Source organism: Ziziphus jujuba, chromosome 6 (assembly GCF_031755915.1).
Source record: "Ziziphus jujuba cultivar Dongzao chromosome 6, ASM3175591v1".
Lineage (NCBI taxonomy): Eukaryota > Viridiplantae > Streptophyta > Magnoliopsida > Rosales > Rhamnaceae > Ziziphus > Ziziphus jujuba.
In genome coordinates, this window is record NC_083384.1 from 21,694,605 (window position 1) to 21,720,222 (window position 25,618).

General features: G+C 30.3%; 3 protein-coding genes across 5 annotated transcripts; 2 read left to right on the forward strand and 1 right to left on the reverse strand.

Annotated features, from left to right (window-relative positions):
• The first annotated feature begins 3,781 nt into the window (after nt 1–3,781).
• On the forward strand, nt 3,782–7,205 carry LOC107433470 (autophagy-related protein 8f). 3 transcript variants are annotated; one of them, XM_016044757.4, is made up of 6 exons: nt 3,782–3,895; nt 4,356–4,394; nt 4,504–4,559; nt 5,424–5,476; nt 6,631–6,749; nt 6,906–7,205. In XM_016044757.4, the coding sequence occupies exons 2-6, from the start codon at nt 4,358–4,360 to the stop codon at nt 7,007–7,009; spliced, it is 369 nt and encodes a 122-aa protein (XP_015900243.1). In that variant the 5' UTR covers nt 3,782–3,895; nt 4,356–4,357; the 3' UTR covers nt 7,010–7,205. The 3 variants fall into 3 exon arrangements, with proteins under 3 accessions (XP_015900243.1, XP_015900244.1, XP_048320417.1); XM_016044758.4 differs by having other exon boundaries at nt 3,872–3,923; XM_048464460.2 differs by lacking the exon at nt 3,782–3,895 and adding an exon at nt 3,943–4,032.
• A 2,629-nt stretch (nt 7,206–9,834) lies between these two features.
• Nucleotides 9,835–12,336, forward strand: LOC112489084 (uncharacterized). The gene is made up of 4 exons (XM_025067042.3): nt 9,835–10,044; nt 10,496–10,721; nt 11,463–11,521; nt 11,888–12,336. Exons 1-4 carry the CDS (start codon nt 9,922–9,924, stop codon nt 12,047–12,049), a joined length of 570 nt encoding a protein of 189 aa, XP_024922810.3. The 5' UTR covers nt 9,835–9,921; the 3' UTR covers nt 12,050–12,336.
• A 1,444-nt stretch (nt 12,337–13,780) lies between these two features.
• On the reverse strand, nt 13,781–18,679 carry LOC107433473 (uncharacterized). Its single transcript, XM_016044760.4, has 5 exons — nt 18,229–18,679; nt 17,133–17,210; nt 16,952–17,036; nt 15,101–15,189; nt 13,781–14,171 (listed from the first exon to the last, which is right to left on the reverse strand). The coding sequence occupies exons 1-5, from the start codon at nt 18,529–18,531 to the stop codon at nt 14,028–14,030; spliced, it is 699 nt and encodes a 232-aa protein (XP_015900246.1). The 5' UTR covers nt 18,532–18,679; the 3' UTR covers nt 13,781–14,027.
• Between the last annotated feature and the right edge of the window lie 6,939 nt (nt 18,680–25,618).

Here is a 25,618-nt window from a genome sequence, read left to right on the forward strand (position 1 = left end):
ATAGCACAGGATTGATAAAAAAGCTATGCTAATATGCGAAGGAAAGATCTCGATTTTGAAGTAAGTGATTGGGTACTTTTAAAACTATCCCCATGGAAAGGTATTGTGCAATTTAGCACATATGGGAAACTGAGCCTTTGATACATAGGTCTATACATGATTATCAAATGGGTGGGCTTAGTGGTGTACAAATTGGTTTTATCGGATGAGTTCTCACAAGTGCACAATGTGTTCCATGTTTCCATGTTGCATTAGTACATTGATAACCCATCGCATGCATTGGAGGCACTAGACATCAAGTTGAAGGAAGACCTATCCTATGTAGAACAACAAGTAATTCTAGATTGTGAGAAATGAGTGCTTTATAACAAGACCATACCTTAGTTAAGGTCCTTTAGAGGAACGACTTAGTGGAAAAGATGACGTGGGAACCCAAGGAGCAAACACTAACCTAATACCCTTACCTATTTCAATATAGTATGATTTTGTGGGCAAAATTTTTGTAATAAGGTAAATTGTAACACTCCACACAAACTTGTAGAAGAAATTTTTTACATTTTCCCCAAGTTTGACTGAAGTTGATCGAGGTTGACCAAGCAGATCCCACAAATTACTTTTTGATACCAATAGACTTTCATCTTGGCTAGGGCACCATTGTGTACGCATCATCACAAAGTCATAGACTAGCGGTGTTTCAATATCAAAGTTAAGATCAAAATGTTATATTGGATCAAGATGTTATCTAATTGATCAAGTAAGGCCAAGGTTGACTTTTTATTTGTATAATTTATAACTTTGACTTGTATATCATCGTATAGTATTCGTCAATGAGAGTCTGCACACTAGTAGTACGCTTAATTTGGAACCATGGTTAAAAGGTTATGACTCATAAAGTTATAATTATTTTTCTTGGACTGATTTTATCGGATAGTTTAGAAGAAAATGCATAATATAGGAGGATTAAAAATCAACCGACATAGGCCATATGTTAGCATATAGGTGCCTCAAGTGTGAGAACAATGTCCACTTGGTGGCCTATAATTGGGCCATTTGAACCCAAAGAAAGAGAAAGGAGGAGAGAAAAGGAGAGAATAAACTGGCCACCCCTTTGAAACACCCATCTTCGTCCTTCCCCCTTTCTCACCACCATGAAGCTCACCTTAAACCCAGCTGACAGGCCAAAAATCACTGCAACATCACCAATGATGTTCAGAGCATTTTTTGTAGCAACAGCTGGTTTTATCCCCAAATTCACCCTTCTTCAGCCACCCATATATCTCACCACCACCATCATTGTGAAATCCACTTCGAGATTGACCAGTTGCCCAATTTTCATTGCTAGATTGCCGACAACGCATCGAGAATGGACCGGTCAATGAAGAGGATGGTGGCCTACCATTTCTCAACTTTCTAATTAGTTTTGGACCAAATCACCATCCTTTTCCACCATTTTTGACCCCGTTATGCTCAAATCTAATATCCTTTTAACTCAATTTAAGCTAGATGTAGAGATCCAAGACTTAAAGTTGGCCTAGCCTTTCTAATGAAATTTCGGCCACCATCGACTAAATTTCCTAGATGTATGTCCGAATTCATGATCCCTAAACTGTAAACTTTGTTTTAGTATATAGTTTGCTAATTTTTGTTAAGGTTTGTGTTTGAACCCTTGGTTGAACTATGTATAAAATATCTTATAAAAATTAGTATTTTAATATGTGTTGTATTTTTATTGATATATCAGGCACCGTGTAAACTAAGAAATAAATCATGTAGAGAATCTAAAGTGATCCCATTTTTATATGAGTGGTCTCTTTTCTAAATCTATTTTTAGAATTAATTAAATGAAATTCTGCTATAAATTTTGATTAATATTGTATTATTTGATTAAAAAGGAAATGTTATTAGATATATGTTTGATGAATATGTTTTTAAGTATATTTTTGTAAATTTGTCAGTTGAGATTTATAAAATAGATTTTATAATATGTATATTTTTGTAAAATTATTATTTTATAGGTAATGTTTAAATCAATTAAATAATTTAAATAGGTATGACACACTATGTTATTCCACTAAAACTTATAAAATCGAATTATGAAAAAATCTGTAAATTATATTGTTTTTAAATGCATCATACAGTACTAATATTCTATACTATTATCATCGTTGATTAGCATGCGGTATTATTTAGCCATTCAATGGGAGCTAAGACGAGAGAGAATATGCAAGTGTTTTGCATTGTGAGCATTAATCACCCTTTCCTTAATATGTTGTTAGCACCAATGCTTTTGGAACGCTAGAGTGTTTGATTACAGATATTTTTTTTTCTCTATTTTTGTTAGGTGGTGTTTAGAACGCCAAACGCCACTAGCATAACTTAGTACAATGTGGTGCATTAAATATACACTTGATGTTTTATTTGTTTTTGAATGTTTATTAATTATTTAATTGTTTTAAGTATAATATTTATTATATTGTATCACTTTTCATTTTTCTTAGTTTTGTTTATTTATTTATTTTAATGAAAAATATGGGGAAATTAATTAAATAACGTTTCATTTTATTTTTTATTTTATTTCTTATAGCAATATTAAAATATTTGGGAATACAAAATTATCGATTATGTAAAAATGATTTTAAACAGGAAAATTTTCAAATTGACTGGATTAGTAAGGAATTTGGAAGGAATAGTTGTTTATCTAAATATTTATTTTAATTTTCTTAAATTATCATTATTATTATAATAGTATTGATATTATTACTATTATTAATTCTTTACTTTAATTAATTATTATTATATATTTAATATTAATATTATTGTCAATATTATATAGATACCATTTATTGGAATGATTAATATCAATTAATTTTTTTATTTTTTGAATATGCTCCTCTATGTTTAAAGAACTAATGGATCGACCGTCAATTAGTATTTTTCCCTAGTCTTTTCGTTTGTTATTATCACTTGTTTGTATATGTAATATTTATATATTTTTTTTAAATATTCTTGCATTGCTCTAATACTAAATTATGGACTTTAAAATCTATATAAGATTATTTATATTTATTAATTATTTATGACCTATACTCTTTTATTTTTTTAACGGCTACGAGTTTGTGAAAAACTGTAGTAAAAAGGAAGAATAAGACAAATATACATTTTGGAATGTGCTATTTATTGAAAAAAAAAAAAAAAGTTTAGAAAAGTCTAACCTACAAAAGAGATACTATCGGATGTTATGTAGAAAATTTTCGAAAGGATTTTTCCTACCCGTGCTTTTCTAAAGTTCTAGTAAAGGATTCTCAAATGGTCCTCACATGCCTCCCGCTATGGATTGGATCTTCAAAAATTTTAATGAGGTCTTTTTTCTCAAAATTGAGCACTAACAATTAGATAAATTTAACAGTTAGAAGACCGAACCAAATTAATAATTAATATTTTAAAAATATAATTTTGATTTTTTACTATAAAAGCTTTCAAATGAAGGGTTTTTTCCTAAATATAATTAGGATAAAAAAAAACGACCGAAAAGAAATTTTCCCTACACATTTATCATGATCAATTTATTCTGAACCTTGGTTAATCCATCATCCATCAACAAATGCTATAAATTGCATCCTACGGCCATAATCATTCGACTGCTTTATACCGGTCCTGTGCGGCCTTCCTATATCGAGCCACGTTAGCATAGACGTAAGAAGAGTATGAGCTGTCGATATAAATCAATTTCGTTTAATTTTATTTTATGGAAAATTATTATTAAAATAATAATATCATAAAATATATATATATTAATGGATAAATACATGAAGATTGAAGTAGACCGAGCAAAGCTGCCATTGAGTTGTTTTAAACAGCCAAGCCACGAACTCTCAGAGACTCTCTGATCAAAAAGGTATCTTTTTAGGGTTCGTCTTCAAGAGGTTTGGTTTGGTTTCCATTATCCATCGGCATGAATATGTTTATGTTTTTATGATTTTCATCAACAAAATTTGTTGTAATATGTAAAAAGCGTGATGTCAACAAAACCCGGTAGTCCCCTTTTTTTTTTTTTCTTTTTTTTTTTTTAATGTTTTTCTGAACATTTTATTTTTTGTTCGTTCGTAGTTACTTCAATAATTTTTCTTTTGCAATTTCTTAATCCTATTCTTTATAAGTTGTGGGCTGTTGTTTTGAGAAATCTGCTTGTTTGGGTCTTGTTTGTTCTTTGAGTTTTTCTTTTATTGCTAAGGAAAAGATACTTTTGTTGATTTTTGATACTGTTTATTTTTATGGCTCTTAATATGAGAGTGGATATGAGTGAAAATTAATTGCATAAGGTTTTTCTATACTTATATTGGGTACTGTTTCTGAAGGAATGGCAAAGAGCTACTTCAAGCAAGAGCATGATCTTGGTATGTACAATTTGCAAATGGTTGCATGAAACGGTGGTGTAGTTGATGTATATTTGTTGCTTTAGTTTTCTGTAAAGAAATTTAATATTATTTATTATTTGATTTTCAGATAAGAGACGTGCTGAGGCTGCCAGGATTAGGGAGAAGTACCCTGATAGAATTCCGGTGAGATTTTGACTGCACAGTTCATTTCTTTATTGGGGATTAGTGTTTCTAATGTGTAATAAATTTGATATATATGCATATAGATATATCTAGAGTTATTATCCTAACAAAATTTATTTACTACGCAGCCCGATTTATTTGTTTTTATTTTTTATTTGTTTGAGGTCTATTAATTCTATGCTTAAAGCATCCTGCCATCTTTAGATATCTTTGGTGTGTTTGTACTATGTATGTTGGTAAATTGCATACTCTGTATCATTTAACATTCTGTGTTCATGGTCATGTTAATCTTTTAGGGCCTGATGGTGTTCGAAGGTAACTGATGTGAATCTGTCAAAGCTTTTTTGGAATAATCCAGTATTATACTGTGTTTTTATTGTCTTTAGAGTGATCTGTTCACTTATTTTCTAGTAAATCTTGCCTATTGATACTAGATCTTCGGATGTCTTGCAACGTGTCATCTTTGTTAACATTGATCTTCCTTTTTCAAAAGTAAATAGAATTCTATGTTTTGTTTACATTTATATTTGCAAAGAATAAAATTTATGAGTTCTCAAACCTTCTTTCGGTTTGCGAGTTAGGTTCATATAATACTGACATATTGGTTTGTTTATAATAGGGAACTTATTTAGTAGACATTCTTGATGCTCGTGTGTTGAAATGAATAGTTTGGTGATAATTTTTTTAAAAACCAGTCTTAGGTTTTTGTTCAGCCATAGAGATACGGAAGTTTATTCCATATATTAGAATATTGACAAAATATACAACTTTACATAAGTTCAATTTGATCTTCTTTAATTCTACTTCCATCATTTGATACACCTTAATTTTGACTTTCTTGGCTGACTTGTCTTCAATCTGCAGGTGATTGTGGAGAAGGCAGAGAGAAGTGATATTCCAAATATTGATAAGAAAAAGTAAGTCTTTCTTTAATAGTGATCCTAAATTCCTTTATTATTCTCCTACTTTTCTTTTATCACATCTTTAGTCAAGTTTTCTAAGTTTGTGGTTAGTTCATAACATTTAGTGGAGGTTGTATTCGGTTAATAATCTCAAATAAGTTGTAATAATTACGGAATCCAAGACAAGAAAAAGATTTTTTTTATTTTTTTATTTTTTTATTTTAATATCTGAAAATGAGTTTGGTTTAATATTTGCAATTTTTTTTTTTTTTTTTTGGTAATATATTTTTCAAAACAATATTTGGGTTCTACTCAAAGGACATTTTTTAATATTAATGACAAAATGTCAGATTGATAAGATATATTTGAAAATTTGGAGAAAAGAAAACAAGTTTTGAATGTTGAATATTTATTCAGATTCAGGCCTAATTTAATTTTCAATGGAGAATCTAATAGTAGCACTCTGCAAAGGCGTCAAACTTTGGGAGGGGAAAAAAAAAAAAAAAAAAAAAAAAGAAAATAACATATTAGCATTAGCGCAATTTAAGAGCTGTAAAGTCTTAATCTTGTCAACCTTTTTCATCTATGATTATCATTTGTGTTTACATATACAGTAATGCATACACTGGCAATATGGAGAACACTCAATAAACACTAACAGTCACTCATAGGATAAGGTGCTTTACAAGTTTACAGGAACCAACAGAAAAGATAGGTGTAGTGATGACGCTGCTATATTTTCACTGGTCTGGTGAGATACCTCAGTTAATTGAAAGATAGAGAACCATCGCGATGTTTCTAAGTTTATTATTGAACCCTAAGAGTAGTTTTAACTATATGGTTGTTCAAAAATGTTGCTATTCGTATGTCTGTCTACTTCTTTGTTTACTCTTTATGGGCACTTAGCCTGTGTAAAGCACTTTTTCTTTGGCCTCATCTACTGCTAATTGAAAATAGAAAAGAAACAAATTCTTTATTTTTGGTGTTATGAGACGCAACGAATTGTTTCCTGTTCGCCTAAAAGTGAACTCGTACTCATACAAGGTTTCTGTATGCACCAGGCCATGTTGATTAGGAATCTCTAGTTCTTTTTGTTATCAGAGTTAAGTTCTCTATGAGTTGGGTCAGTAGTCAGTTTTTTACTCTTTCCTTACAAATACTTTTTACAGGTACCTTGTTCCAGCTGACCTAACTGTGGGGCAATTTGTTTATGTGATCCGCAAAAGGATTAAACTAAGTGCAGAAAAGGCAATCTTTATATTCGTGGATAATGTGCTTCCACCTACAGGTATGTGGATATAATATGATCCTTTATATTATGTTGCAACTGGAGGTTTTTTATTGGATGTGCTCCACAAAAAGGGAAAGTTCAAAACAGTTGGGATTTTCTGGAGATTGAATGTAGTTATTAAGTGATCTGGCAAGTTTTTCTTTGTTTTGGCAGGCGCAATCATGGCTGCCATATATGACGAGAAGAAGGATGAGGATGGATTTCTTTATGTCACTTACAGTGGAGAGAACACGTTTGGTTACCAGATCACTCTTTAGCTGCTTGATTATCCGATACTGCAGTATTTCTTTTAAGTGCCAATTAATTGTCTCCACCTTCATTACCTTGTGCTGGTGTTTCTCTTATTCTGCTCTGCGTTCCATCTAAACACCTTGCTGGTGATTTTGTGTACAGTTATATATTGTATATAAACGCTAGGTACTCCATTGCAAAAGTTTTTGTGCTTGCATTCAACAGCCCGTTCAGCGAATATTTTTCTGCTTTCCATGTCACTTTTTATATATGTATCAAACCTGAATATGATTTACTAGAAGAAAATTTTTAAGTGTAATGTGGTTTTTCTGGATTGGATTGTCATTCTGAAAAAATAAAAATAAAAATAAAAACTAAAAAAACGAAAAGAGCTTGATCTTTTTTCTCTGTATGTTTTGGGATAAAAACAGGTTTGCGATTCAATGCTTTTCTCTTTTTGCTTTTATTTTTAATTGGGTAAAGTTATGTGGTTATTCTTCTTCTAGTTAAAATAGCATCCAGGTTCGCCAAAAATAAGTAAAATAAGTAGGGAATAAATAACCCCATGCCAAAACCAAAAAATTAAGCAATTTACATATTGCATAGGAAAGTTAAAAAGAAAGCGAACAATAAAGAGATTCAGATTATTTATTTATTTATTTATTTTATGTCTTATAATTTTTTTTTTCCTTTTCCTCACTATTTCCTAGAACCAAAAAAGTTTTTATCAGATTAATCATGTATAATTTGTTTATGATAAGATTAAAGAAACAAGTTGCAAGATTAAAAGGAAAAAAAATAAATAAATAAAATAAAATATATATATATATATATATATATATATATACAGAACAGAACAAAACAAAACAAAACTAAAAAACAAAACAAAAAACAAAAAACAAAAATAACCAAAAGCCAAAAATACGATATTGAAGGCTTCTCATGTATACACAACAGCTTAAAAAAAAAATTGTTTACAAATTGATATTCATTTTGGTAAAATGTTGTTTGTTTATGTTTAATTTTTTTTGTCTTTTATTGCTATGGCAAAGGACACTTTTTTTGTTATTTATGCATACTTATTAATCTTTCAAATAAAAAAAGAAAATTAGAAAACCAAAAACATATAGACAAATATTACCAAAAAGCTCTTAATTAATTGCATTTTGGTCTGTTTTAGCTTTGTAAGAGCATTTTAAAAGTAAAATTTTTATTTATTTTTCTAAATCTTATAAACAGTAATGCTATATAAACAAAATATTTATCAAATAATATATATTAAAATACTATTTATTGGTTATTTACATAACATAAATATAAAAAAATAAATTTTTAAATGAATAAATTATATAAAAAATAAATTAAATATTATCATATCACCTAAATAAATTTGATAAATATTTTAATAACTTTAATATTTATTATTTTACATAATAAAATAACTAATAATTAAATCCAACATAATAAATAAATAAGCATTAAAGGTGAAAAATTAGGATGGACCACCGGGGACATGGCAATATACCAAGTCCATAGCACATGGACTACAAGCCCACGCTGGTAGGGAGTAGTGGACCTTCCCTTGTCCCAAAGACAACCTGCAGGTGAAGTTTCGGCCATGCTCCTTTGTTCCCTCATCTAGTGTCCCTACCTTCCATTCCTCTCCTAGTCTACTTAATTTGCTCAATATTTCAATTTACAATCAAAATTCTTATTATTACACCCTTACAGAATTCACTATTAATTACTACAATCCTACTGTTTTGTATTTTTAAATTTTGTGGATTAACGTTGTATTTAATATGAATCAAAACCATTGTATTGTCTTTTAAGAATAATGTAAACGTGACAACTAATTCATCCAAAATTTAATTAGTGATAAAAACATCAATAAATTAATCAATATGAGATTTGCAAGAATAACCTCACTTTGTTATCTTTCATTCGTTATAAAAAAAAAATTAAAAAATAAAAATAAAAACATTGACGACTTCCTCTATGAAAACATGGGGCTAAAGGAAAAAGGAGGTGGTTGTAAGCCATACTACAATGGCTGTTTGTAGAAGGAAGACAAGGAATGGGGATTCTTCCGTGAAAAAAAAAAAACACATGGGTAGGACCAAACTTTTCCAAATATGTTTTATGTCAGTTTACTTCCACGAGCTTAGACTTCGAACAAGCAATATAAATATATTCCTTACTAAAAACATTTAAACTTTGGATGTCATTTGGTTACAAGTTGCTGTTTTATTTTATTATTTTATTTTTTTATATTTAATTATGTATAATTTATTTATTTTTAATGTTTGTTAATAATAGTAAAATTTATTAGATATCTAAAAAAATAAAAATAAACTTGAAGAGGGAAAAATTGAAAATAATTTCAAACTCTTTTTAATTTGATTTTTTATTTTATTTTTAATAATTTTATAATTAAATAACACTAACAAATTTTTTAAAGTACACAAATTACAGACAATTAAGCAGGAAAAAACTAAAAATACATTACAAAACATGTATGAAAATTATTTTAGTAAAAACATTTTCTCTCTCTACGGGTACTGGTTGTTTCTCTTCTTAATCGCATAATATTAATTTGGTGAAGCTCTAAATGGCCTTAATTTTATGCTCTATTTAGGGCCCAAATTGTTTAAAAAGTAATGAGAAAGGAGGGAGACAGGGAAGGCCCTCAATATCTTCAATTTGGTATTCGAGGTTCATCGCCCAAACACCTGCATGTTCTCTTAAGGACGTAAACAAAACCTGCATTTAATGCTCTTCCTTGCTTCTCTAACTACAAATACTTTGGAGGAATCTATTTCCCAACTCACTTTACAACATTCCAAAAAAAACCTTCATTGTTATAATCTCATCGCCGTTATTTTTAGACTTTCAACCGCCAAACCCTCTCTCCTTTCGAATTATCACCCTCATCATCATGTCCTCAGTTTTTCTTCTTTTCCTTCTCCTGTGTCTTTCTTCTTTGCATGCCTGTAATGCCCGTATTCTACTCTTTAGTACTGATGAGCAAATTAGCAGTAAAATCTACCATTTTGCTGAGGTTGGTATATATATATATATATATTATGGAAGTGAATTATCTTATCCAAAATTATGAACTAAAACAAAATTCAATTGCTTATAGGCTTCTTTATTTGCGGTTGAAGGTGCCTATTAGTGTTAGTAGGTTGTTTCTCAACTTTAACTGATTAGTCCTAGATCATGGATAAGAGTCTCATTGTATACTTGAACATCTAAGGAGATTAATATTGGTTTTGAGAAATTACTCTCTCCATTATCACATTCTTTTAAGAATTATTACTTTATTTTAAGCTATAAAATGGTAATTTTGTCAAGTTCTTATTTGGTGCAATTTCTGATTTATGAGTAAAACTACAACTATTTCAAAGGATTGACAAATATTATATATATTGCATTATTTTGAGGTTAATCTATATGTAGAAACATCCACGCAGAAGTGGTCTAAATCTAGGAGTTGGTGATTTTTGCAGGATGTAGGGAAGGTAAAACCTTTCGAAACCTCAAGTACATCAAAGCTGAAACCTACATCAAAGCTGAAGCCTTCCATCCCAGGAGAATATCAAACACTGGAATTAGAATCCAGAAACAATGAAAGATTCACTCGTGAGAATTGTGATGGTACTGTTACCACTTCCAAGCAAAAAATTCCAAATGCAAGTTTGCGGAAACAAGAACCCGCCGATAGAGAAAACACAGGTTCTTTTCAAATAAGTTTCTTGTCATCTCTTATTTTTTACAAAGCGTTACTTTATTTACCATGAACATAACAGCATTTGTCTATACAAGTCCCATCTCATTATTTTAATTTCCTTGTACTTCGATTAAGCCATATAGACTCTCGTACAAATAACCAAGAAGTAAAAAATTTTCAAACCATGTTAGTCGTGATTTTACAAAACATTTTAATTTTGTAGATATAATGCAAATCAATAAAGGACAAATTGATCGTTTACATTTTATCCGAACTTATTTATATTATATTTTAACTTTATAAAATTAAAGTATCTTAATATGATAATTATTGCTAGTTATATATATATATATATATATGTACAGATAAAGTATATGTGTTTACATAGTTATTCTCCTAATTAGAAATTTTTTAAGTGACATCATCGGAAATTGGTGTTATGTGTTTCCAAACGAACTGGAATTTATTCTATGTACAACAGAATGTATGTGTGTTTATCTATATATATATATTATGAGATTGCTAGGTTCGATATACCAGATACCTTGTAGAAAGCTCTTCTCTTTTTCCATCCTAACTTAGATGGATGAAATGCCTAAAAAAGTAACCATGTATTATTTCCCACATTTTGTCTATGTATAAAGTGTTCATGTGTAGCAGTAGTAGCTATTATTATTAGTTTTTTTAATTGCTATATTTTTATTGGTTTAAAATTATTGATGGTGATGATTTGGATGGATGTGCAGAAAGTGAGATTACAAAATCTTTTGCTCCTACTGAGTTGCAGCAATCTATTAAAGAAAAGGTATACACAGAGATTAAAATATAATATACTCCATATTCTTTGTAAAGCTTATTAAAGGTTTGGAGCCAAGGGAACCGAATCTCATGAAGACTAGCATCCCTTCTTCACCTATGTCCCTAGTTAGGAAAGCTTGGCATATTGTATCACTTGCACAAAAAATTGGTGGCATGCCATACATAAAAAAAAAATAAATAAAAAAAAAAATAAGCATAAAAAAAAATAAATAAATAAAATAAAATAAAAGCATTGAAATGTATGAATTATGATTTGCATGGGATGGATATATAGTAATAGGAGACATAATAATAATGAGAGTACCAGTAGATGAGTAACATGTTTGGTTTCCTAATTGCTATGCTTTTATAGGGGCTGATCAAGGGGCATGCACGCTCAATGCACGGATCTGCACCACATGATACAGAGGAAGCCCTTGATTTTAAGGAAAATGATGCTGTTGATGATGACATAGTAGTGATGGATTATGCACAACCTCACCGAAAGCCACCCATTCACAACGAAAAACCCTAGATCATCACTTTCCACCTTCCTCTACAAACTCTATAAATATAATATATATATATATATAGTACATTATTTTTTGTACTTTTTTTTTTCGGTTCTAAAATGCAAAATATGTATACTTCCAAGTGCTTTGTCATTATTATTATTTCTTTTTAGTACTGAATTATATATATATATATATACAATCCAGTTACTATCAAGATATCTTGATGAAATTTGGTGTGGAAACCAATGTACTGGAACAAACTTGTCCTGCAATATGTTGCAAGATATTGGCGTCTGTACCAAATTTTATCAGGATATTCTGATGATAGAATTTCCATATATATATATATATATATAGAACTATATATATATATATATACATTTGGCATATTAGAGTTGATCACATGCAAAGCCTTAATCGAAAGATGTACTACTGTTGGATCGATAAAGCTCAATGCCATATATTTTGATCAAAAGAGAGGTCAGCTTCGTGACAATTTGCGATTTGATGGATAATGGTTTGCTAAATTGTTTGTATCTGTTGTGCTTTTATGAAATAAGAATAATGATTGTGAACGAAGAAACATATGCCATGGATGTGGTGCCATGTTGTAAAATGTGTTTGTTGGTATTCTTAAATGAAGGAAAAACACTTCACTTGTATGTAAGTTTCTCCATTTTCAGTATATTGTCTTGTCCGACTGTTGTTACTGCTATTGGAATTCACCTCAAAGTGCTGCTAAGGCATGAATGCCATGAAAATAAACAGTAAAATAATCGTCTGTATATATATATATAGATTTTCTTTTTACATGAGAATTGTGAGATTTGAACCGTAAATTGTTATCCAAGGAGCAATAGCTTTGTCGCTGTTTCAATCTAAATGTAAAGTGTAATAGATTTGTTTTAAAGATCAATTTACATTTCCATGGGAATTTTTTTTTTTTTTTTTTGGGGCCATATGTTAAATTGATATACGGAGATTCAAAATCATGATCAATGCCAGTTAGACATTAAAATTTTAATAAGCAGTAGTTCCACAATAATCATGCATGGTTGAAATTAAAAATTGTCATTAATATCTCAAAGGAAAATAAAATTAGCATAATAGACAAAATTCAAATAAAGTGTTTTATCTGTGAAAGTAAAGAAGTAATTAAAAAGAGGGGAAGCAGCTCACAATTTTTAGGTAAAAAATTTCAGTTTCTAGGGGCCTTAGCCTGTTTATAACTTAAAAGGATTGATTTATGAGATTAAGAATCTAAAAGCTAGTTTTAGTCCATTGTACTTTGATGATCTTACTAGTTACTTTAGCATATTTAAACCGAGCTGTGGATAGTTCCTAAACAGGATACACTTTAAAATAAACAAATAAAATAAAATAAAATATAAAAAGCCTCGAAGCCTAACTTCGACAATTTGACCCAATCCTCCCAAATAAAACTTAATACTGTAGCTGTGCGGCGCATGTTATTAACTTATTATCCGATATGAATTGGTTTTCGGGGATGATATGATGAATTAAAGAATATGATGTGGGTCTGCATGTAGATATGTGTATATATGTATGTATATGCGTGGCCAATGATGTTACCAACCCGCCAACTTAATGACAATTTTGATGCATAATGTTGCAGCGTGAATTTATGTCACCTGCGCTGACCTTTGGAAAGACTTACCCATGTAATATATGGCCTATAGCTTCCGAAGGTAACAAACAAACTCCAAATAGCCATCAGTTATAGACAACAATTAAAAATCAAAATTTCTAGTCTTCTCATCGAGTTCAAGTACATTGATAAACAATCTTTAAAAGTTAAGCAATGTAAGAATTCCTGCTCTTTGAAAAAATAACTTTTGCTCTTGCTACGTATATTGAAAAACCAGGATTTGATGAATATGCGCAACCTATGATGGGTAGGCAATTCTTCAGTATCTATTTTGTAGTCTTTGTTTGACGATGTATTGTTTCATAAAATTATAACTAGTTTTGCAGTAATCAAGTACCACTACAATTAACAATGAAAGGTTTAACAAAGTTTATAAATTCAGAGGTTTTGATACCGAGCTTCAGATCAGTCTCACCACCACCCAACCAGAAGAAATCAGGATCAAGTTTCGCAATTGCTTCATCCAAAATCACCTGGAAATCAATCCGACAAATTGATTTACTAATTCAAGTTGTTCAGTAGAATTCTACAACATGCTTATGATCTGGTTTCATGGTAACTAAAATGATTCTATATGCAATTCTATCCTTCCTACATTCTGATGCATTTCATCACCTAACTGAGGAATGACAATTCTCTTTATCTCAACATCAAGTGCTTCCTAACTACTTCAAACATCATATGCAGGCACAAACACAAGGTTTTTTGCTGTCGAAATACCTAGCTACAGTATTCTAACATTCACTTTCAATCCATTTTTCTGCACCTAGCAGGCTGGCAGAAAGTCATTGATTGAAACAATCAATACAGGGGACCACCATATTACAAGCCAAAAACTTCACACTCTAGGGCCAGAGTTTAGACAGACAAGATGTTTGGAACAGTGGACCACCAGTAGCTGGCATGAAGGTTGTAAGAATTCAACTCATAAGCAAGGGTTTTGAGGGATAATACATTTCAAAACATAAAACACTCTTCCTTTTGCCACCAAATACATTGTTATTGCCAGGTACGTAAACGAGCAACAGGGGCTTAAAGAAATCCCAGGCAAATAAACCACAAGGACCTGTGTGTTAAAGCTGTATCTTGCACAAAAGGACACTCCAAATTTGTCTGAAAAATAAGTGTCACTGACTCACATCATCTTGACAGCAAAAGGCATTAAACAATCTTTTGAAACCATGGACATGTGTTAGAAATGCTAATAAACTGGTAACTTTAGATTGAAATTCCATTGAAATTATGTCTTAGTTTCCCTTTGCATCGATCATATTAGAACTGTTAACTTACTAGTTACTTTCTGGTTTCTAATTAACAAGGCATACATGTTGATACGAAACTACTCACTTCAAGGGCTCACAATATGTTAAGAAACTTTGTAATAATTGAACAGAGTATTTACCGGAATATCTGTCTTCATGCCAATACATGTTACTGCATTGTGCTCATATCCAGTCAACTTCACAGAAATTTCCTCAGGTGCAAGCCTCACTGCATGGTCATAACACAATAGTTTCCTACTAAAATTTGTAAATATTACTAACATTTGAGACCTCAGACAGAAACATGCTTGGAATGCTTCTCAAGTACAATCAAGGACAATTACAGTAATAAAACAGCAACATTGGAAAAGAAACATTTGAGTGATAACACATATGTAACCAAAAGCGGCATAAAATAAATGATGGACTAATGAATCTATTCTGACAGGTTTCAAAGGATTGTTCCAGTTTATGAAATTATTCCTAAATTGAGAAAAAGAATTTGTATGGAGGGTAATCTAAAAGCTCCCGTATAATCAATAAAAATTGATCCAGATAAGTAACCAAAATCAGAAAAATCATAAAGACAAACCATGATGGATGTTGGTTGTCACCAATCTCAAAGGAGACAATCAATCCATGATTTTAGTTGCGCATCACTTAATTTTATAATTCCATTATTTAACAGATGATAATTCTTAACAATGATAATTCTTTTTTCTAGAATGACTATTCGCTTTATGATCAAGAAAAATATTGTTAACAAGTACAAAGTGAAGAATGTTTTCCTATCACCTTTATTTACTACACCGACAATCGAACAAGTGAAAACCTCATCTTAGAAAGAGATACCTTGAACAGAGAGTAAATGAAGTTCCCATTTAGATGTGATTTTAAAAGGTATAAAACCTTGCTTTTAAGTTTCTGTTTAACTGTACTATCAAAATGCTTTTCATTTGATAGTTGTTTTTAGGAAATCACCCAATTGGTGATTCTGACAGAACAGGTACTTCCTTTGAAACCACTTCCTTAGGAGAAATACTTCCCAAAAAATCATTCTTAAACAGAACTGTAGTCAATTTGAAGTGATTACAATTAAAATAAATAGTTATTTGTCAAATGAGGCACAGAAAAATTACAAAGCTGAAGGGGCCAACAATGAGTAGTTACTGTTAATGACTACCACATGAAGAACTGTTTTCCTATCACTTTTATTTGGTGCATACTTCTACAATTTAATGAGTCAAATTGGTAAGAGTATGATGTACAGAGATACCAAGCAAGTCATGGCCTCATCTTAGACAAAACATGTTCACATCGAGAAATGAAGAGCCCATTTAGGTGTGGTTTTGAAAGGTCTAAAATCGCTTTAAATTGCTTCTTGAAGTGTTTGGTTAATAATATAAAAACATTTTTCATAGATCTTGTTTTAGGAAATCACCTATTTGGTGATTCTGAAAATAGGCCCTTCCTTGGAAACCACTTCATTAGGAGAAATGCTTCTGAAAAATAATTCTCAAATGGAAGTGTTGTCAATTTGAAGTCACTACAATTCAAACAAAAAGTTATTTGTTCAAATGAGGCGCACACAAATTAACCCCATCCCAAACCCCACGAAAGAGACCATAAAGAGAAACAATCAAATTACCAATTGCTGATACAAAAAGTGTACTTCACTGATTATCATCCAACTCCATTAGATCTTATGAACCATACAGTATATGTAATTGTATCACTATAAATCCAGACTAAAAATAACATCCTTATTCTCATAGATATGTATTTGACATCTAAAACCCAGTTTATTGAGACAATATTGGTATTAAAAACAGATAACAAAAGGTGGTTTTTCAAGCATCATAAACATATTCTATATAATTTCATTCATAATGGCTGGTTTTTGTGAACATCAACAGAAAACAAACAAAAGAAGTACTTCCAATATTCCATAACATTTTAACTTTTCAATCAGTAAGTGGACAACAACTCACAATTAAATTTCTTTTTTGCTATCTTCCCATTGTTGAGCAAATAGAGGAAATTTTTAACTGTTTCAGCGTTGAATCGAGCAGTATACTGCAAAAAAGAAAATCTCACCTCTAGATGTTAAATTGCTCATGAAGCAAAAATAATGGCTCATCGCAATCGTATTGAGGACAAACAAAAAGTTACCTGAACTACGACAACATAGTACTTTGAGTTTCTGTGATCACTACAATCAACAATATTAGATTGGGCTTGCGTATTAACCTAATCAAGAAAGAAATCAAATCCCACAGAAAAATATGTAATTTATATTAACTCAAGATGTGAGAAAGTCCAGCGAGTTCAACAAGCAGCTTGTGAAACGAAGCACAGATTGTAACGATAAGAATTACTATTAGAAAACATATGTACTTATATGGAAATAATAATAACAATAATAATAAAACAGAAAAAAAATGAAAAAAAATAATAATAAACAATTCTTATTTTTTAACACTATAGAATACAAATCTCAGGAAATATCTAAGTAAGACTAAGGAAGAAAACAGGATGTCTTGAACAAAAAGGAATTATCATAAATTCAATTCCACTTATTTTACATACCAAATATAGTTCCAGTGACATGTTTATGCACGTGTCCTATATGTTGAGTTGCAGAAATAATTAGTTTGATCAATAACCTGATCTTGAGAAATAATTACTCAACTTAGCAATAGGCTTAACCCATGGTTAGTGATGTGACATATTATTCAACACAATGGTTTATCCATTGCATTTTTTCCCCCCCCCCGATATGTAATCATATTGTAAAATGTTCTCATAAAGTAAAATTCCAGCTCATTATGTACTTTTGCATACAATTTCAGTTCATACTATCCTTATGCATTCTGGTGATGCATTTAAATTCAAACAACTATTATTAAAATTGCAACTATAATCACTCATTTTCAATATTGACAACCTCAACTTCGTCATCTTTGCTTTATCACCGTGTTACATGATCGATAACATCAAGTCCAGAAATTAATAAAATTCTCTCATAAAATTAGCTGAGCTATAACCAATCACACAACAATGTAACAAGACAGATCCATTTAGATTTAGTTAATTAGACTAGTTTTAGAGGAGCAATATCAACCTCAACTTAACAACTTTACCAAAATCTTCATGATCAATTCTGACGAATGCTCGAATTTATAGAAATAGAAATGGAAATGCAGATAGCAGATTAAAAAGTAGGAATCACAATAGATTTGAAGCAAATGGTGAGCTTAAAGAATACCAAAACAATGCTTTTGCAGAGATGATCAACGGAAGCAGCAGCGAGAGCCTCTCGTCGAGCCTCGAGAGGCCAATCGTAGTAATCTCCTGGGACCTTCTTGAAGGAGAAGTCGTTGACCCCGTGCGTTCGGAGAATGGCTGAGAGGTGCGCTTCGGTATCGGCCTCCGCGTCGTAGTTTGAGTGGTCAGAGGTTGAAGGGAAGGGGGCAGAATCGGGATTGTGCAGATGAGAGAGCTCTAGCGCTGATATACGTTGGAGTATTCTGGTTTGGATTCTCTCTAGCTCTGCCAGTGATTCTTCCATTGTCCTTTATCCGACTCTTATCAGCTGGAGCTCTATACGGTGTACGATGGCCGCTAGAAACTGTCAAAACCCTTCTTCTTCTTTTTTTTTTTGGGCCTTTCCCCACTTTGCTTTCACATTTGATCGTTTTCATCGTATGACATTTCAAAGATACGGAAACGACACTTTAAGTGTTCTCTGTATTTCAAAGGTCATGTCGTTTCCTTTTTTTTTTTTTTTTTTTTTAATCTGGTTTTGAATCTTAATGGCCAAATTAAATCTAGAAACTTAATAGATTATTCATTAAAAATATACTTACGCGATATGTTTGTTGGTACCAAAAAGAAATAATATATCTATATATATATATATATGTTTGTTTCATTATTTGAATAGTAATGCTACAAAGTATTTATTCAAATGATGTGGCGTATATAAAAACAAAAAATTAAAAATAAAAATGATATAGTATAGATGATGTGCTATTATTTTCTTGGTCAACAAATAAATATAACATAAATGTGTATGAGCAAACCTTTAAAGGGATACAATATGTTCAAAACGAATTAATAACTAAGATTATGTCATATTATTTTACTATGATTGTAAATAGTAGGGTTGTAAATAAACTCAAATAGCCTGTAATCAGTTAGATTTTAGCTCACTCGAACTTGACTTGTAAACAAAACAAGTGAATTTTGAAAAAGAGATTAAGTGTAGAAATTGATTTTGAATAATAAATCAAGTTCGTAAATAGCTCATAAGTAGCTCAAATTTGTTATTTGTATGTATTCATTAAAAATTAATATTACTAATTTAGGCACATTGAATATATATAGAGTTGAATTTGAGTAAATTATTCAAAATTTTGTAAACTTGAGTCGAGCTTGAGTTGTAATGCACCGCCCCCACCCGACATCCCATTCTCTTGCTCTACTAATATCATCTCCAATTTAGCCACTGCACATCAGATAGCATGGGATTTTTGCTTAAACTTCCTAAGAGATCAGTCACCCTAAAATTGCTCCCACTAAAGCATATGTTAAAATGGTCTCCGTTGTTAAAAGAGTAACTAGCTTTATATTCTAATCATTAGGGCTGGGCAAAACCCGACCCAAACCGACCAACCCGCCCGAACCAAACTATTTGGGTCGGTTTGGGTTGGTTTTTAACTGTTAAACGGGTCGGTTCGGTTACATATGTATTGAACCCGTGGTTTTCGGTTCGGGTTACGGGTGGGTAGAAAATTTACCCAACCCAAACCGAACCGACCCATAATAATCCAAAGGTGAAGGTTTAGTCATGAAATATGCATGAGGTCCAAACTGGCCCAAACCAAAATTACAAAAAATTGGGCTGAAAGTGAAGCTCATCATAAGGCCCAAACCGGCCTAAACAAAAAATAAAAAAATTTGGGCCGAAGCCCATCAGAAAGCCCAACCCAGCCCAACCCGTGAACCCAACCCAAACCGAAAAATATTCATTCGGTTCGGTTCGGTTTGGATTGAATGTAACGGTCGGTTCGGTTCGGTTTTGTACCCAACCCAAACCGAACCGGTCGATTCGGTTTAAAAAAGATCACAAAACCGAACCGAACCGAACCGAGCCCACCCCTACTAATCATTACCGTTCCATGTTTAAACAAAGTGAGATTAGAAAAAAGGTAACCTTTACTAGTAAGTAATTTACCAATACCCCACATCCGTTCACACTGGTTGTAACAATTCACCCCACTTTAGGCCTAGTGTCCTCACCAGCACACTTATGATCGGATACAATTTGTGAACTATTTGGAATGCCCCACCCCTATTAGCATCTTACTCTCTTTCTACATCGATATTGTTTCCAATTTAGTCATACACATCAAACAGTATGAGGTTTTTGTTTAGACTTCCCAAGAAGTCACCCATTCTAGGATTGCTTTTAGTAGAACATGCTTAACCCTGAAAATCTTTTGAATTATAAATCGAATTGCTCTAAAAAGACTTCGATTAGAAAATGACTATTTTTACATTTGAACCATTATTGTTTCACAGCCAGACGATATGGGATTAGGCACCTAGTAGTCTTTGCGAGTAAGGTAGCTTACTAGTGTCATGCACCCACCAACACTTACCTTCTCGACTTATATTAATCTGCCCACACTGGCCATCACATGAACACTTTTAAAATCTTGCAAGCCAAGCTTGAGAATACTAGCATACTCTAATTGACTTGGCTTGTTTACATCCTTAGTAAATAGTCTCAAATGACTTATAATTGGCTAGAACTTGGCTCAATTTTAGCTTGCTTAAACTCAATTGGTAAGGAAAACAAACCAATCTTGAAAAAGAAATCATGTTGAGTCATTTTTTAATAATAAATTAAGTTCTAAATAGCTCGAATTTGTTATTTATATGTATCTATATAAAAATTATAAGGTTTTTTGTAGCAATGCCCCCTAGAATTTACAAGGGTTTGCAAATCACACCCTATACTTAACATTCACCACTTATGCTTCATGAACTTACAAGTTTTTGGCGGCTATGCCCCAGAGCTTTATTCGATCCATATTTGGGCATTATGTTCTGTTAGGTTAAGGGTAATATAAGAATTTCATACGCCATGATGCCAAAATATAAAGTACAATTGGAAATGTCAATTTGTTGCATTTTTTCAAGGGGCATTACAATGAAAAAAATTAAAAGTTCAAAGCGCATTATTGCAAAACTAATTATTTTTTTAGGAGCAGCATTGCAAAATTAATTAAAACTTGAAGGCATTACTAAAAAAATTTAACAATTCATGTAAGAAATGACAACACTTTATTTCATATGGCATTATGCTTCCTTTGGCCTTGTATAAATGTACTATGTTTATGTCTTATTTTTCCTTTTTCAACCCATATGCATGTAAACATATTGTTAAAAAACTATATAGATATATTAAATAGTAAAAACTCATTAAGAAAGTACAGAGGTGGATGATAAAGTACGTGGGATGCTTTTCGAGGAGTATTATGTTGAAGTGGTTAGTTCAAACAAAACTAAAAGAGTAAAAGCAATAAGCTTTCTTACAGTTGAGAAAGATGCCACATGTCCTTTCCAGAATGATGAAAATGTTTTAGATGGGAATACTGGTTGCAATGAACCTATTTTGTCAGGAAAAATATTGATTATCTAGCACAGAGCATGATGGTTATTTCTAGTAATCTCATCGAAAAGGTAAAAAGCAAAAGTTGTTTGATTTTAATTGTTTGCATTGCAATTTGAAGAACTTGAAGCAAAAGTTTCATTTATTGTGTTTATAAGCAAAAAGAAGTATAATGCTACATGAAACAAGGTGTTTTATTTCTAATGTGTTATATGGACTTTTAAATATTTTATAGTAATGCCCCTAAACTTTAATTAATTTTACAATACTACCCTCTAAAATTTATTGAGTTTTGTAGTAATTCCCCTCAAACTTTTAACTTTTTTATGGTAATGCACCATGAAAATAGTGCAACAAATTGACATTTCAAGTTGCACCCTTTGTTTTTTCACCAAGGCACATGAAATTCCAATATTACCTTTGATTTAATGGAGTTTAATGCCCAAATATGGATGGAATTAAACTCGGGAGGCATTTGTAAAAAAGCTACAAGTTTAGAAGGCATATGTGAATGTTAAGCATAGGTGCAATTTGCAAATTTCATATAAGTTCAGGGAGTATTGCTAAAAATCCAAAATTATATTATGAATTTAAGCAGATAGATTATTTATAATAGAAAACAATATTTTAAATTTTTTAAATTATAATTTTTTTTAAAAAATAAATTAATTTTATAAAAAATTTTAATAGAATAAATGGAATTTATTAATTATTAGTGTTAAAATTTTTATTACAAGAAAACAAGTGTTAAAATTTTTAGGTTTTTATATTTTAGCAAGTCGAGCAGAATTAAACCTAAGCTTTTTATGAACAAGTAAAGCCGAGTTTCAGTAAGTTATTTAAAAAATTTGTAAAATTTGAACTGAGCTTGAGTACTTTTAAAATCATGCAAGTCAAGCTTGAGAATATTAATATTCAACTAAACTTGTCTCATTTACAATGTTAGATTTTATAACATCGTTTGGTAAAATCTTTAATGCTTTCTAGTATTATTGTTATTTCAAACATCTAAAATATGATGGTAGAAGTTAAAGGTTAATATTGTAAAATTAAAGTCTCCTTCTCCAAAATAAACCCTAGCAGTTTTGTCTATTTCAATGAGCATGTCTACTCTAGTAACAGACATTCGATTTATTATTATCATTTTTTTTTTTGGTTTCTAAGACAAGGAAACAAAAACCAATTTTTTCTTCCATCAAATGCCCTTCGTTTTTGTTATATGTGTCTATTTCATAAGTCCTCTTTTAATGGCAGTTTAGAATTGTACTAAAGTGACATCAAAACAATAATATAGCAATGTGTCAAAAATTTTAGTTCAAGTGGTAAAGTGCCAAACACACTAAAGCTTAGGTGAATGATGTGTCAAGTATCTACTCTTTTGTACTTTATGTGGCACTTAGCACCGAAAAAAAAAAAAAAAAATTACTTATGCAACTCCAATTTTTCATTCCCCTTAAATATTAAGGGTGTATTTGTTTTTTTTTTTTTGATTTTCTTTTTGTTTTGTGTTAACTTATGTCTCAATACTATATATATATATATATATATTAAAAAAAACTTATGTCTTTATATTATTTATTTTAGGGTTATTAGCTTTGTTAGTCTCTATGTTATACCCATAGTTGTACTTTGAATCATAAACTTCATTTTTTATTGTACTTTGGTCATTAAACTACTTTTAGTCTAATTTATAGCGATTTTGTGACATGTAGTACAATTAAAGTTTGTTTGGTAGACTGTATTGTATTAACTATGTTGTATTAGCTTTTGTTGTATAAACCTGTATTGTGTTATTATTATACAATGTTTGGTACGAATTATACAATAAACCTATATAAATTATATAGCGTTTGGTGCATCAAGGTGTTAGTCTATATTACTTTTTTAATTTTTTAAGCACAATTGAATAAATTGGTAATTTGATTCATATAATATTTTATCTTTTATTTTTATCCATTATTTTTAATAAATAAACAAGTAAAAATAATAAAATACAAAAACTTTTTGATAAATAATATGTAGAAATGTAATATTTGGTACACAAACTAATTGAAACAAAGGGAAAATGGAAAATTGAATGCTCAACTATATTTAAATCACTCTTAGCATCTCAATTAGCAAGGATATTTGCCATTTTGATACTATCTATGCCTTATTCATTTTTTTTAAGTTGTTATTTGTGTTTTTTAAGGTCTTTGTCCCCAGTTTTACTAGAACAGAAAAAAAAAAAAAAAGTATCATCATTCTTTCTTCAAAGAACACAATACAAATAATTTATAATGATCAATTTTCAGTCACGTCATAGAGTACAAGTAGAATATGGATAGCAACACAGTAATATATTAATTACCCCTAAAATGTATAAGATGAGTAATATTAAAGGGTACAAAAAAGTTTTCTAAAATGTTTACCTATGATGAAATGCTATTATTTTATTAGTCTATATTTAATTACACTAAGTGTTAAGTTATCCATATTTATATTATATTAATTTTCAACTAATTGAAGAATAAGACCCTAGAATAAGCATCTTAGTAGACTTCTTCATGCCCTTAAAGCATTTTTAATGGCTCTATAGATTGCTATTTCCGTAGCATAGAGTTTGGATGAATTAGTGTCTACATAGCATAAATATTTAACATAGGGTTTGGATGAACTAGTGTGTGCATGGCATAAATATTTAATTAATAGATGGTTAGATCAAAATTTATTTTTCAATAATTTTTTATTATATTGTTGTGTCTAATTATTTTTTTTCTTTAAAAGAAAATTTATAAGGGCCTAGGCTTTGTTTTTAGAACAATTTACTATTTTCTAAAATAGAAAACTATTCTTAAAACCAAACAGGCCTATTTGACAATTAGTTATCGTAATTTGTTTTAGAGAACAACTGAAAATAAAAACAATTTTTAGAAAACTATATATTGTCAATAAAGATTGTTTTTATTCTTGATATAGAATGTTTCCATTTTTTTTCTGAGTTATATCTTCTAGCGAACCTTTTTAAACTAGATAGTCTTTTTGACCATATCTTTTTGTTTTTTTTTTTGGGCCACATAAACTTGACAGAGTTATTTTGCATATCCATTAGAATTTTTTTCTACATTTGTTTATTTTTATGATTTAACAACAAATTTAAGCAATCCATAGAGCCATTTTAGACGCTTTTAAAGGTGTAAATTATGAAACCTAATATGTCGTATACATATTTATTAGAAAACTAACATGCCATATAAGTAATATGAGTGTGATTTTAAAAAGATGGTTTAGCATAATCATGTGTATGTAGGAATTTTATATGAATAGAAATTATTATTTTTAATTAATTATTTGGTTGTCAATTAATTGAATTATTTATGTAAAATGGGAAATAAGAACACAACTTTAGGGTGAAAAGATTATTTATGTTTGGAACATGAAGCATTGTACTTCTTCATAAATAGGTGCAAACCTTATATATTTATATGATTGATTTTTCTACAGCTAAGTATAGTAAGATATAGGGAAATAATTGGTTTTAATTCATACAAGTTTTGATCCCATATGATGCACGTTATATGCACTTACAATTGATGATTTCGAAATGACCTATAATAATTAATTATATTTAAATCAAATTAAATTAATTAATTATGTTATTTTTGATGACTAAAGATCAAAGCCTAAATTTATTATCAATTTTATAATTTTTGTTAGTATTATTTGATAGTTTTGGAAAAATCAAACAGTTTGGACATCTTTTTTAGTGGGTGTGGGCATATCACTCTAAATTTAATTAGAAAAATAAATATAATATGATGATAAAATAATAAAAATTATGCAACATAAATATAACATAAATTAGGTGATTGTACTAAATTGTGGAGAACAAACAACCTAAAAATTCTTAAATGCTTTGTAACAAAGAGTATTTTAAATATAAATTTAGTCAACTAATTGAGACAACAGAAAATAACAATACTTTTTTAATGGTTGT

Bases quoted from the DNA above. Each gene is read 5' to 3' on its own strand.
- LOC112489084 (XM_025067042.3), top strand. From the start codon at position 9,922: ATGTCCTCAGTTTTTCTTCTTTTCCTTCTCCTGTGTCTTTCTTCTTTG. The intron at 10,045-10,495 runs GTTGGTATATAT...TGATTTTTGCAG, and splicing joins AAATCTACCATTTTGCTGAG to GATGTAGGGAAGGTAAAACC. The intron at 11,522-11,887 runs GTATACACAGAG...ATGCTTTTATAG, and splicing joins AGCAATCTATTAAAGAAAAG to GGGCTGATCAAGGGGCATGC.
- LOC107433473 (XM_016044760.4), bottom strand. From the start codon at position 18,531: ATGGAAGAATCACTGGCAGAGCTAGAGAGAATCCAAACCAGAATACTC. The intron at 15,190-16,951 runs GTGAGTTGTTGT...ATGACCATGCAG, and splicing joins AGCAAAAAAGAAATTTAATT to TGAGGCTTGCACCTGAGGAA. The intron at 14,172-15,100 runs GTAAATACTCTG...ATTGATTTCCAG, and splicing joins GCATGAAGACAGATATTCCG to GTGATTTTGGATGAAGCAAT.
- LOC107433470 (XM_048464460.2), top strand. The intron at 4,560-5,423 runs GTGAGATTTTGA...TTCAATCTGCAG, and splicing joins AGTACCCTGATAGAATTCCG to GTGATTGTGGAGAAGGCAGA. The intron at 6,750-6,905 runs GTATGTGGATAT...TTGTTTTGGCAG, and splicing joins TAATGTGCTTCCACCTACAG to GCGCAATCATGGCTGCCATA.